General features: G+C 44.4%; 1 protein-coding gene across 12 annotated transcripts in view; it reads left to right on the top strand.

Annotated features, from left to right (window-relative positions):
• LOC141121836 (uncharacterized) overlaps positions 1–13,658 on the top strand; it is a 963,509-nt gene that overhangs the window by 272,926 nt on the left and 676,925 nt on the right. For 2 of the 12 annotated variants that reach the window (XM_073611566.1, XM_073611552.1), the window contains exon 8: positions 12,407–12,548. The exons of 9 other annotated variants lie outside the window; for them this stretch is intronic. In XM_073611566.1, the coding sequence (XP_073467667.1) occupies positions 12,407–12,548 (142 nt within the window). Of the gene's footprint in view, positions 1–7,941; positions 8,007–11,322; positions 11,452–11,724; positions 11,860–11,945; positions 12,070–12,406; positions 12,549–13,658 lie in introns of those variants that run through there. One more of the 12 variants, XM_073611556.1, reaches the window with a different exon arrangement.

The following is a 13,658-nucleotide window of genomic DNA, read 5'->3' as shown; positions in this document are numbered from 1 at the left end:
GAAGGTGAATGTTTTCCCTGTCAGGAGATCCGCTGATCGTCTCTCCTCTACTTGCGCCTTGTCAGCATAAATAAAGGAAAGACGATAATCGTCACTTCCTAGTTACGATGTGATTAGCTTTGATTGGACACAACTGATTACATGGTGAAGAGCCCATGCCATAGACTCTTTACCAAGATTGTAGATGCGGTGTGTCAGCGACACACCACACCACCAATTGCTGTGCGCCCGAGCGGCTTATTCTTCTGGCGGTCGTATGATGTCCAGTCAGGATAATGGAACCCCCGCCTGGCCATCATTCTGCTATTGGCAAGGTGGGAAGAAGTTAAAAAAATCATTTTAGGCCTCAAGATTATATAAAACCCCCAAAACATGATATATTTTCTGAAAGCAGACACCCTAGAGAATAATATAGCAGTAGTTCCAATTTTTTTATGTCACACGATATTACCGCAAAAGTCTAGAAAACACAAATTTTTTGTAAAAAACACACTAAAGTTCATTTCAGGGGGCACAAAAAGTTTGGCCTATATTTGATTTACGGTGATGTATACTGTATGTGGTAGTTGCACTCGCTGTTGTTGCTAGGATTTTTAATTCACTTTGTTTGTCCTTTTTAACTTTTCTGTGTTTTATACAAATAAAGATATATACTTTTATATGACTTTGTGTTGTGGTGCCTATAAAGTCCATTTTGAGTCCACTGGTCTAAAGTTGTCTATAATCTAGGATTATTATATTAGCATCCACAGTACCACCCTATGGGGATGCCTTTATCTATCAGTGACATCATGAGTTGATAAGGAGGATATCATTTGCCTGAATATCATCCTTGTGTGACCCTCCCCCACCTCTCTCCATCAGGTTTGGGGGTCTCATTAGCCGACTTATGAAGAAAAACTGAGGGAGAAGAGAAACATTGGAATACTAGTCAGTACCAGTTTGCAAAAGTGTATTTGCTTTGGAAGAATAAATCTCTTATAATGTTGGATGTCCTATGTGTGTTGATGTTGTTGCATTATGTAGAACTATTAGAACAGTTTTTAGATTGGGGCGCATCAAGACTGTCCATAATTTTGGAGGGCGCCTTGACTGAAAAAAGGTTGAGAAACACTGACATAGTGGACAAAAATGGACAAAAAGTCCCCTATGTGATGAGACATCCAGGGTCTAAAAGACCCCCAATGTCTCCCCTGTGCTCCACTGACTGTAATGCCATACAGATCACACTGCATTATATTCTTTCCCAGCTTTGATGGCCGAGGAAACTGTCATTTGGGACCCAGAAGTGACATCATACATGTTGCATCTGGGTCAGGAACAAGGGGAGGAGAGAGGATGTGTGACCTCTCTCCTCCCTCCCCTGTACCCAGTGGTGTAGCTAGCACTTTTTTTGCACCCCCCCCAAAAAAATTGTATGAGCAATATAGCAGTGTTACGCCAAAACTGTGGGTGTGGTCAGTATGCATCAACAGTGGGAGGGGCTTAAAGGGTCATATGCTTTAATGACTGTGCCACAATTGAGATGTATCACACAGTACAAACCTCAGAACACTCATTTTAATAAAATAAAACTGTTCTATTGTATATCTTTTACTACATACAGCTAACCTTAAAGTGATATTAAAGTCTTGTTTTTTTAAATAACAAACATGTCATACTTACCTGCTCTGTGTAATGGTTTTGCACAGAGCAGCCCGGATCCTCCTCTCCTCGGGTCCCTCGCTGGAGCCCCTGGCCCGCGTGTGTACGCGGCATAAGGCTGAGAACCGAGTAATCAAACACCACCGATCGCTTCGTTCTCACAACTCCCTGAGCTGAGAGTTGGGGGCTGTCAGTCTCTTCTCTGCCCCCCCCTCCACTGAAACACTGGGCTGTGGAGGGGCCGGGACCTCTCTCGCTGAGGCTGAGCCGGGTGCTGGTCCAGGCATATGGGTGGACCCTGATCATTATGTTGCGATCTTTCTCCAGCCTGGACCGGCTCTATGATGTCAGCCGACAGCGGACTTCAGTCGGCAAAGTGGAATTGAGGGGATGGAAGGCGCCTGATCTAACACATGAATCAAAGTGATATCGTTTATTCATAAACAAAATAGATGAGTACAAAGAAATTACTATGAATTTATACAAACTAGTTTACAAGATATTCATTAAAAATGAGTTATGCCCATACAAGCGCAAATTATCAAGGTAGGCTAACGCGTTTCGAGGTGTTCCCTCCTTATCAGAGCCTTGGAAAGTAAAAGAAAGTCTGTAGGATGTGGTAGATATACATGGAGAGGGGTGGCTGATTAGGAGATGTATCCCTTAGTGGGTGATGTATTCTCCTTTAATCCAGAGGTATCCACATCACGTCGTTCAGAGAGACCCCACAAGAGACATACACAAAGACAGTCCACAAACAGCTGTGGAGGGGGTTCTGTGTGGCCACAGGAGGCATACAGGGGCCAGGACAAACTCTGCTATAGGAAAATGTTGGTACAGGGGTGCCAGTCAGTAAAAGTCAAACAAGAAGTGTGATAAAATAACACCGTCACATGAAAGCCACTGGTGTTAAGAGATATATGGCAATGGCAGCCCCTGTCGTCCAGCCCTCCAGGCAGCCCCTGTCATCCAGGGCTGGCTCTTCCTCAGCCCAGGATTTAGATCCAGGCTCTTTCTCCCTGAAGCTGGAAGGTCCTTCAGGCACCCTCTTTCCTAGTCCAGAGGGCCTCCATGATCCCACCTCATAGTCCAGGGCCTTCAGACAGGGGCGTAGATAGGGGGGGGGTCAGGGGTGTTTTAACACCCCCAGGGTCAAAATGAAATGCATGGTGTCTCTGCTCTGCAGCTGTAGATCATTAGGCATACCTGCATGCACATTGTGGTACACCACCAGGCCGGTCTATTGTGCTCGGGCTGAAGGCTGACAGATCTATCACGAGGTAGCACACTGAGCACAGTGGGTGCGTGTAGTCCTGCCCACTGCTCTATTCCCATTGCAGTGCCACCTTGGGCTTGGGAGAAGAGCTTTGCCTGAGCCCTGGAGCGCAGAGTGCTGTGTAGCTGACAACCCCCCCCCCCCCCCCCATGGATGCTGCTGTCCTGTCCATGTATGTCCCTCTTTCTCCTCTGGCCTAGTATCAGAGAGTCTCAGAGAGTGTCCTCGGACTTACCACTGCTCAGACTGCTGTGCTGCTGCTGGCATTCTGCTGTTCATATGAGGTAATCATGAGTCAGTGAGAGACTGGCTGTGATTCTTTGTGGCAACTGCCAAAGTATGTGATTGAGGCTGGCTGGGTGACATTTTGCATTGCTTGTGTTGCTGTTGTCTGAGGCCAAGCTGTTTTCTATTGCTTCTGTAACTGACAGTCCAGCTTGGCACTGGCAAGCTTGTTGCGGTGCTCAGCGGGTTACTTATTCAGCAGTTGGCAGAGCCAGGCTGGACTTTCTGCTGCCCTCAGTGGCATGCCTTGGCCCTGTTTTACCCCTGGTTCATACATATGTGGTGCAGGAAACGCATTGCAATCACACTGTGTTTTTGATCTGCTGCAGGTGTCAATTCAAAGTTAACAACCCCCCAAAAGAAGGTCACAAACACAGTGTTTGTCTTAACCAGATCGCATGGTTGGTCAAAAAAAGGTGCCTGCACTTCTTTGGTGCGATTCAGCCCATTCATAATGAATGGGCTCAAATTGCACCACACAGAATCGCACGTGAATTGCACAAGAATACGATGCAGTTCTTGTGCGATTCACATGCAAACTATAGTGTGAAACCAGGCTTACTGTGTTGATTGCGGTGCAATCGAGGCCCGTTCATTTTGAATGGGCTCAAATCGCACCAAAGTCATGCTTTCCCCAATTTTGGAACCACACTGCAACCGGTTCGCATGGTCGTTTTGTGAATGCGATCCGGTGCAGGCAAACACACTGTGTTTTGCAACCTTTGTTTGGGGTGTCGTTAAGATAGCACTGACACCCACTGCGGATTGCAAGGGGGGTGCGATTTGAATGAGGTGCATGAAACGTGCGTGGATTGAGGGTTTCCCGCATTGTGGTGTACCTCCGCATATCTCCTAAGCAGCAGTGTGTTTTTCCTCTGCCAGTGCAGGAAGGTGTGCAGTTACATACCTTCTCACACCCGCTCAGATGTGAACCTAACCCAAAGAACAGTCAGTGTATTCCTGGCTGATATATTTTCAGTTGATTGTTTTTTTTTTTTATTCTGTGATAAATTGAAGCTAATGTGAACACAGTGAGTGTGCTGCCTTCCACAAGATGGTGCCCTTTGTACCTGCCCAGTAAGATTGGCTATTACAGGGCACCATCCTAAGGTAGGCAGTGCATTCCCCCCTTTTTTTTTATTTTTTATTTAACCACTTACCAACCAGGCCAATTCTGACATTTCTCTCCTATATGTAACAATCATCATTTTTTGCTAGAAAATGACATAGAACCCCCAAAAGTTGCAATGGCCGCCATTGTATTCTCTAGGGCAGAGATATGCAATTAGCGGACCTCCAGCTGTTGTAGAACTACAAGTCCCATGAGGCATAGCAAGACTCTGACAGCCACAAGCATGATACTCTGATGATGGAACTCATAGTTTTGCAACAGCTGGAGGTCCGCTAATTGCATATCTCTGCCCTAGAGAATACAATGGCGGTCATTGCAACTTTTTATTGCACGACATTTGCGCAGCAATTTTTTTAAACATTTTTTTTGAAAAAAAACTGTTTTGTGCTTTAAAAAAAAGAATTTTTTTGCATAATGTGAAAGATGAAGTTACGCCGAGTAAATAGTTACCCAACATGTCACACTTCAAAATTGCACACGCTCGTGGAATGGCACCAAACTTCGGTACTTAAAAATCCCCATATGCTACGCTTTAAAATTTTTACTGGCTACATATTTTGAGTTACAGAGGAGGTCTAGGGCCAGAATTATTTCTCTCGCTCTAATGTTCGCGGCGACAGCTCACATGTGTGGTTTGAACACCGTTTTCATATGTGGGCGGGACTTATGTATGCGCTTGCTTCTGCGTGCGAGCACGCGGGGACAGGGGCACTTTTGAAAAAAAAATATTTTTATTGTTAATTTTACTTTACATTTTTTACTTTGATCACTTTTATTCCTATTACAAGGAATGTAAACATCCCTTGTAATAGGAATATGGCATGACAGGTCCTCTTTACATTGAGATATGGGGTCAATAAGACCCCACATCTCACCTCTAGGCTGGGAAGCCTTAAATTTTTAATTTTTTTAATTTTAGGTACTTATATAGCACCATCAATTTACGCAGCGCTTTTACATATACATTGTACATTCACATCAGTCCCTACCCTCAAGGAGCTTACAATCTAAGGTCCCTAACTCACATTCATACATACTAGGGACAATTTAGACAGGATCCAATTAACCTACCAGCATGTCTTTGGAGTGTGGGAGGAAACCGGAGTACCTGGAGGAAACCCACACAGGCACAGGGAGAACACGCAAACTCCAGGCAGGTAGTGTCATGGTTGGGATTCGAACTAGCGACCCTTTTTACTGCTAGGCGAGAGTGCTACCCACTACACCACTGTGCTGCCGAAATAAAAAACAAACAAAAAAAACGATCTCAGCTTCCCAGCCGAGGCGGCGCCGTTTGTTTGAATGCAGATGTGACGTCATAACATCACGCCCAGCCTCCGACGATCATAGAGACTCTGGCGACCATCTGGTCCGCCGGAAATCTCTATGGTAAACATCCGGGGCCGGCAGATCTGTTCTCCAACTCACTGATTGCAGCAGTGAGTCGGTAGAAGCACCGGAGGGCGGCAGGAGGGGGTGACTTCCCCTCTCGCCGCCCGTAAGAATGATCATGCGTCTGACCAGCTGCTATGCTCATTCTTATGGTAGGGAATCGCCAGCTGATAAAGCCGATATCTGAATGATGCCTGTAGCTGCACCCATCATTCAGATATACCCACACAAAGCCCAGGACGTCGTATGACAGTCAGCCGTCGGCCAGTGGTTATATCTGTAAGGCCACTTTCACACTGAGGTGCTTTACAGGCATTTTAGCACTAAAAATAGCGCCTGTAAAGCGCGTCTCCTGTCACTCCAGTGTGAGAGCCCGAGTGCTTTCACACGAGCGGTGTATTTGCGGGACGTTAAAAAAAAGTCCCGCAAGCCGCATCTTTGGGGCGCTGTGTACACTGCTCCTCCACCGCCCCTGCCCATTGGAATGCATGGGCCGCACTGCCGAAGCACCTGCAAAGAGCGATTCAGTGCTAGTGAGTTTGTGCGGTCTCCCTCCTATTTGATTCTCCGGCATTTGGCCTGTCCATTACACTTGATTAGGCAGCAGTTACACCCTTAGAGTAGCAGTTCCCAGTGCGGGTGGGGGTGGAACCCCCGGTGATGCCCCCCTAGATGTGTTACCTGGGGCATGTGCCCTCCCTAGGCTCGGCCCTGCCCTGTATTATAATAACAATAACGTCAGCCCTGAAAAAAAAAAAATCTCATAATAGCCATTCCAGTAAAATATCTACCTTACAGGGCTACCACAGAAAATCAAAAATAAATAAAAACAGTAAAAAAAAATCTCTTATGCAACCAACTGTTTAACAAAGATATTTTGTTACATATAGAAAAGTCTTAAAGACACAGAACACGAGTAAAAAACAAATGTAGAGCTAATAAAACAGATACCCTCCAAAACGGATCCTTTTGATGAAGTGAATCCAAAAATACACCCTAAAGAATAATATATATATCACTCCTCTCATAATGAAGATGTTAAATATAAATTGCAAGGATGTAATGGTCACATAGGAATGGTGGTGGAGATCTTGTGCATTATTAATTACAGGCTAAATCCACCTGGAGACGAGGGGGCACTGTACAAGTTATATATGTTGTCTTGTGGTTCCTGTGGAAGTCCATGTGAGGACATTTCTACCTATTACTATTTATTAGTAGTAGTATTATTTTACAGGATTTATAGAGCGCCAACAGCTTGCACAGCCCTTTACAATCTAAAGGGACACAGTACAGTTACAATACAAGAGGGTTAAGTGGGCCTTGCTCCTAAAAGCTTACAATCTAATGGGGTGGGGCAAATGGTACAAAAGGTTATACCTGTGGAGTGTGAGCTAATGCAAGAGTTGGAGGTGTGATAGGCTTCCCTGAAGAGATGAGTCTACCTATGATAAATGACAGGATAAACCCACCTTGAGACTTTCTCCACACCTGGAGTGTGCTGAGTTCTTGGATAACGTCTACACAGTGTTTACAGATTGGCTTTATCACCCCAACGAGCTCCAGTTCATGGATGTAATCATTATGTTTGGATGATCTCACCAGTCAGGAGACTTTCCTGTCATCCTACATGATCCCTTCTGAGGATTCTTCTATCCTTCCAAACAAATGTATGAAATCATCAATGAATCCTCCTTCTATGTGATCTAGAAGATCTGGAATCACTATGCCTTTATGGATGAAGTGGATGACCCAGTTTATATATTATTTTATTGCTTTACATTTTTTTTCACTCCAGGATTAATTATTTTATTTATATACGCATTTAAGGAAGTGTTCTTACTTTGAGAGATCTCCATCACCATTCCTATGTGAACATTACATCCTTCCAATTTATGTTTAACATCTTCGTTATGAGTATATGAGTATATGAGTTATGAGTATGTATATTTTATGCTTTATGATATATTTTTTTGCATTTTCTTTACCAAAAAGATCAGTTTCGGGAGTTATATGTTTTCTTAGGTATACCTTTGTTTTTAACTTGTCCTGTAAAATTTATATTATACAGAAATGGTTATGAGATGTTTCTCGGGGTTGCAGTTCCTCTTAACTCCACAAGGTGGTGATCTCACTTCTACCCAGACAGGAAGTCTCTATGGAATACAGACAGGAAGTGAGGTCAGTAACAGACAGGAAGTGATCTGGAATAAAGACAGGAAGTTCTACGTAGTATGAAGTAGCGAGGAGACGTTGCTGGAAGTGGCAGCAGAGGAGGTAATAAGATCTTATTTTCTATTTACACCCAGTAACCCCCCGTCATGTCCGTCCTCTTCCTCCATAGTCACTGTGATGTCTTTTATCTCTAGCAGATGATGATACACACATATATAGTGTGGAAATGTAGAACATTTCCCCACTTACGAGGCCGGAACATTCTTTTCATTTTGGAGATAAATTCTAGTAATATGTTCCTCTAAACAAACAGCACTGACAATAAATAGACAAGACAATGACCATACATGGCCTACAAAGGACAATTATTACACTACACAGGCAGAAAATGGACAATCATTACAATATGCAGCCAACACAATGATGGAGTGCAGGGGTCAGGAGTATGGAGCATAGAGCCCCTTACATTGCTGGTCAGGAGGAAGAAAACATTCCCCAGCCTGCCATGAAGAATATGTTAGATCATTGGTGTCAGAGGGAGGAAAATACTGAAGGTTCTGAGTAGAGCTGCACGATTCTGGCCAAAATGAGAATCACAACTTTTTTGCTTAGAATAAAGATCACTCACGATTCTCGTGGCGTAACATCATCTTTCACATTATACAAAAAAATTGGGATAACTTTATGGTTTTGTTTATTTTTTTTTTTTTTATTCATTAAAGTGTGTTTTTTTTTTCAAAAAAATTGCATTTGAAAGACCGCTGCGCAAATACAGTGTGACATAAAATATTGCAACAACCGCCATTTTATTCTCCAGGGTCTCTGCTAAAAAAATATATATAATGTTAGGGGGTTCTAAGTAATTTTCTAGCAAAAAATAATGATTTAAAAAAAACAGGTGTCAGAAAAAGGTTGAGTCTTTAAGTGGTTAAACTTCCCTCATTTAAACACAGAAGTTCATTCCTTTGATCTAAAGAACAAAACCTTACAATGTTTATACTTAGTGGCTGAGGAATGTTGTGATACTTAGCAGACTGCCCACATTTTTTTTTTTTTTTTTTTTTTGGACAGCTGTTGGCTTGAGCAGAGAATTCTCTGCATAGAAAGAATCGGGAAAATGCTTTTTTAGGATCGCGAGCAGGAAAAAAAAATCGCAATCTTGATTCTTAACGATTAATCGTGCAGCTCTAGTTCTGAGGGATGAAGGGGAGCTGAGGGGTCTCTGAGCACGTAGTGGGACTATAGGACTCCGGGAGCCTATGAGGGTTTACTGCATCTGAAGGACTCTGGGACCCCTGAGGAGGAAGTGTAGATGAAGGACTTTGGGGGCCTCTTAGGAAGTGATAGGGCTGAACAACTCTGAGAGGTTAGTGGGGCTGAAGGGCTGTGGGGGCTCTGAGGGGGTAGTCAGGCTGCAGGGCTCTGAGGTAAGAGGGGGCTTGAGGGCTTATAGGGACTCTTGGTCTCTGATGGTTCTCCCACCCCACCTGCACTTACTTTTATGGCCTCCTTAACCACTTCAATACGGGGCACTTAGACACCTTCCCGCCCAGGCCAATTTTCAGCGCTGTCGCAATTTGAATGACAATTGCGCGGTCATCCAACACTGTACCCAAACAAATTTTTTATCATTTTGTTCCCACAAATAGAGCTTTCTTTTGGTGGTATTTGATCACCTCCTGCGGTTTTTATTTTTTGCACAACAAATAAAAAAAGACCGAAAATTTGGAAAAAAAACGTCTTTGTTTTTTGTTTCTTTTTTTTCTGTTAAAAATTTTTGTAAATAAGTACGTTTTCTTCTTCAGTGACGGGCACTGATATGGCTGCACTGACGGGCACTGATACAGCACCAATGAGGTGGCACTAATGAGGTGGAACTGATGGGCACTGATAGGTGGCACTGGTATGCGGCACTGATGGGCACTCATAGGTGGCATTGATGGGTACTTATGGGTGGCACTGATAGGTAGCAATGATGGGCACTGATAGGTGGGCACAGATGGGCACTGATGGGTGGCACTGATGACACTGAATGGTGGCACTGATGACAGTAATGGGTGGCATTGCTGGGCATCACTGAAATATAACGGTGCCAATCAGTGCCCATTTGTGGGCACAGATTGGGCACATGTGGGTGGCCATGGGGTACATACCTGGCCATCCACATGTTGCCCCCTTCCCAGGTGGTCCTAGTGGCGTCCCTGGTGGTCCAGTGTGGTCATCTGAGGGGGGGCTGCGCTGATAAACAATCAGCGCAGACCCCCCCCCCCTGTCAGGAGAGCCGCCGATCGCCTCTCCTCTACTTGCTTCTGTCAGACACGAGTGAGGAAAAGCCGATCCACGGCTCTTCCTATTTATTGGACACGACTGATCACATGGTAAAGAGCCTCTGCCGGAGACTCTTTACCAAGATCGGTATAGCGGTTTGTCAGACTGACACACCGCTCCACTGATCGCCGCGATGTATGCCCCCAGGGGTGCGCGGCGGCATGTTATCCTGCTGGACGTCATATGACGCCCAGTCAGGATAACGGAACCAACGCCTGGCCGTCATCTGCTATGGGCCGGGCGGGAAGTGGTTAAAGAACTCCCAGCAAGTGAAGAAAGTCTTCACCTCACCATCTCACTGGTCAAAGCAAAGAATGACACTTTGAGGAGGTCTGTTTGCACAGCATTGCTTACTGGTTGGCCAGTCCAATACCTTCCCATGACAGGCTCTGGCAGTGCTGGAATTCAGAGCTCCGGGAACCCACTGCTACTCTGTACAATGTCCTGGATACTACAGTATACTTGGCAACTAAAGAGAGCAAACCCCTCCCCCTTCTGTTCTCCTCCTACCCACACTGGGCTGCCATTGGAGGGAAGAGAATAGACTCCTCCCCCACAGCTCTCTACTTCACCAGCAGCATCCTCCTGCTATCCAATTCAATCCTTTCTCTTACTGCAGAGAGTGACAGTGACATCACTCCGATCAGTCAGCAGGCTGCCAGAGATGGGAGATTTGCAGCCGGAGTTCTAAAATTATTCCAATTAGGTGACAACTCCGGCCAAAAGTCAGCAAGTTCCCCTTCCTGGACATCATGATGACCTGACATTGTCCTCACATCACTGCCTCAGAGCAAACAAGTCAAAGGAAGGATCATATTTATCATTCCTTGTCTGCAGATCTAATACAAATCAAAACCAATTCAGGAACCAAACAAACCCAACAGAGAAAAGGGAATTTCTGATCCGGCAGGCCAAGAGGGTCCCGGGACCTCAAAATTGTAGTAAACCACTAAACTGTCCAGAATAAATGTGTTCCCATGGGAAGTAGTGCTTAAATGTACAGCAACCCTCCTATTACCCCCCTCACATCCACATCCTATTATTGTGTGACCAACATCATCCAAATAATTCTTACTTTCATTTCCCAAAGTTATCCGTCTACAAGGAGACCTGTATAGATCAAATGACGGGACCAATGAGGATGGAGGAGGACCGGAGTCACATGACTGAGAAGATACTAAACCTCACCCTGGAGATCATCTACCTGCTGACCGGAGAGGTGAGGAGGATTCTGGGAGGTCACATGACATCACTCTTATCTTTATTAATAAAACACAGACCTGACCGGAGAGGTGAGGAGGATTCTGGGAGGTCACATGACATCACTCTTATCTCTATTAATAAAACACAGACCTGACCAGAGAGGTGAGGAGGATTCTGGGAGGTCACATGACATCACTCTTATCTCTATTAATAAAATACAGACCTGACCTGAGAGGTGAGGAGGATTCTGGGATTCTAACATGATATTCCTATTGGTTCTTCAACACAGAGATTTCCTCTTGTGAAGTCAGGTGATCATATGACCATCACAGTGCCTCCATGTTACTCCCTAAAACCTGAGAGACACAACATGCAGAAGATTCTAGAAGTCACCAAGAAGATGATGGAGCTGCTGACAGGAGAGGTGAGCGGTGCTGGGAATTCTGGGACATTATCCAGTAACAGACAAGGGATGTGTCTGGATGGTGACTGTATCATTGTGTGTGTCAGGTTCCTATAAGGTGTCAGGATGTCACTGTCTATTTCTCCATGGAGGAGTGGGAGTATTTAGAAGGACACAAGGATCTCTACAAGGACGTCATGATGGACAATCAGCCGCCCCTCACATCACCAGGTAAGAGGAGACTTTATTGTAAAGGAGAGAGCAGTACGGAGGGTCCACCTAGATCCCCCATCATCTGATAAACACATAGAAACAATGTATTCAGTCAGTGTGTGTGTTTCCTACAGATGGATCCAGTAATGGGAACCCACCAGAGAGATGTCCTCATCCTCTGTATTTCCGGGATTCCACACAGGAAGGTCACATCATCCCTCACTGTTACAAGGTTGGTGGGATGGAGCTTATAAAACACAGACTCATGGAGACAATGTGTGGATTTTTTATGTGATGTCACAATATTAAAGCTTATATTTTATAGATTATATTCTCTCTCCTTCTCTTGGTTTAGAGTGGAGATCCAATCGATATAGAATTTGAGGTTAAAGCAGAAGAAGAAGAGAGGTATGTGAGGGATGATCAGCAGTCTATGGAGGAGGATGGAATAACGGGGACATTTATAGAGGAGGACACTCCTACAGAGATCAGCACAGGTGGGTCATTAACACTAAATACATTCCTCCACCCATACTGCTCACTGATTGGTCCAGAGTAGGGTGGGGACTGGGTGATATCAGTCTGTAATCCCCTGGTCACTTTCCTGAGCTGTGTTCCCCGTCCTGTATTCCTGTATTCCTCTCGGATAATCTTCCTTCTTTGTGCTGCAGACACAATTTATGTATCTAGACTGGATTTATGGAGATTCTGGGGTTCAGCTGGTGGCAAAATGTAGATTTTCACTACAGGAATATTTGTTTTGTCTTCTGCATCAATAAAAACTATCATATTTTTATTTTTATCGTTATATGCTTCATATTATTACCCATTATTATTGTACCGGAATAGTCCAATATGCTCCTGTTTTTGGTCGCCTGACTGGGGATCTGGCTTCCAACCCTTTTGATCACTACAGGAATAACTCGACCTAGGCACCTGGGGAATGTGCTTTGAATTTTCTGCTCCATTCCCGGGTCTAGCAAGATGTCTGACAGAACAATTCTCCCAAAGTTACTTGCTCTGTCTGCTAGCTGTGTCGGGTGGAGGGATATATCTGTATAGTGTCTCAGACCCAAGTCACTGAGTGCAGTCTCAGGAGATGGGAGGCAGCGGTGTGGGACCTCTGCAACTTGTCTCATGTTAAAATTTCAGGTTCCACTGATTACTGAATACCAATATTATAAGTCCTGACCCTTACACTGTATAATTTATATTGTACATTACATACTCCTGTCCTCTGCACTATATACACTATGTTGTACAGTACATCATTCTGATACTATATAGTCCTAGCTGTTGTATCTTATACAATATGTTGTACATTACATAGTCCTGACTTCTGCTCTCTCCCCTCTACCCACTGCTATATATACACATAATATGTATTCTCTTTTGTTACACCCATTTCCTACCAGCTGGACATTTTATATCTGATGATTTGATTGGAGCACAGACTTTTACATGTTGATAATAATGTGATAACATCCTCAAACTTTGGAACCTTAAAGGATAAGGTCACCTTTTTGTAATATGATACACCCGTATCCAGAGTGTAACATGTTACTGTTTCAACAGCCCCCGCCAATCCCCCTTTGTGACAGCAAACG

The sequence above is a fragment of the Aquarana catesbeiana genome, unplaced genomic scaffold (genome assembly GCF_042186555.1).
Source record: "Aquarana catesbeiana isolate 2022-GZ unplaced genomic scaffold, ASM4218655v1 unanchor233, whole genome shotgun sequence".
NCBI lineage: Eukaryota > Metazoa > Chordata > Amphibia > Anura > Ranidae > Aquarana > Aquarana catesbeiana.
This window is presented reverse-complemented; position numbering and strand designations above follow the sequence as displayed.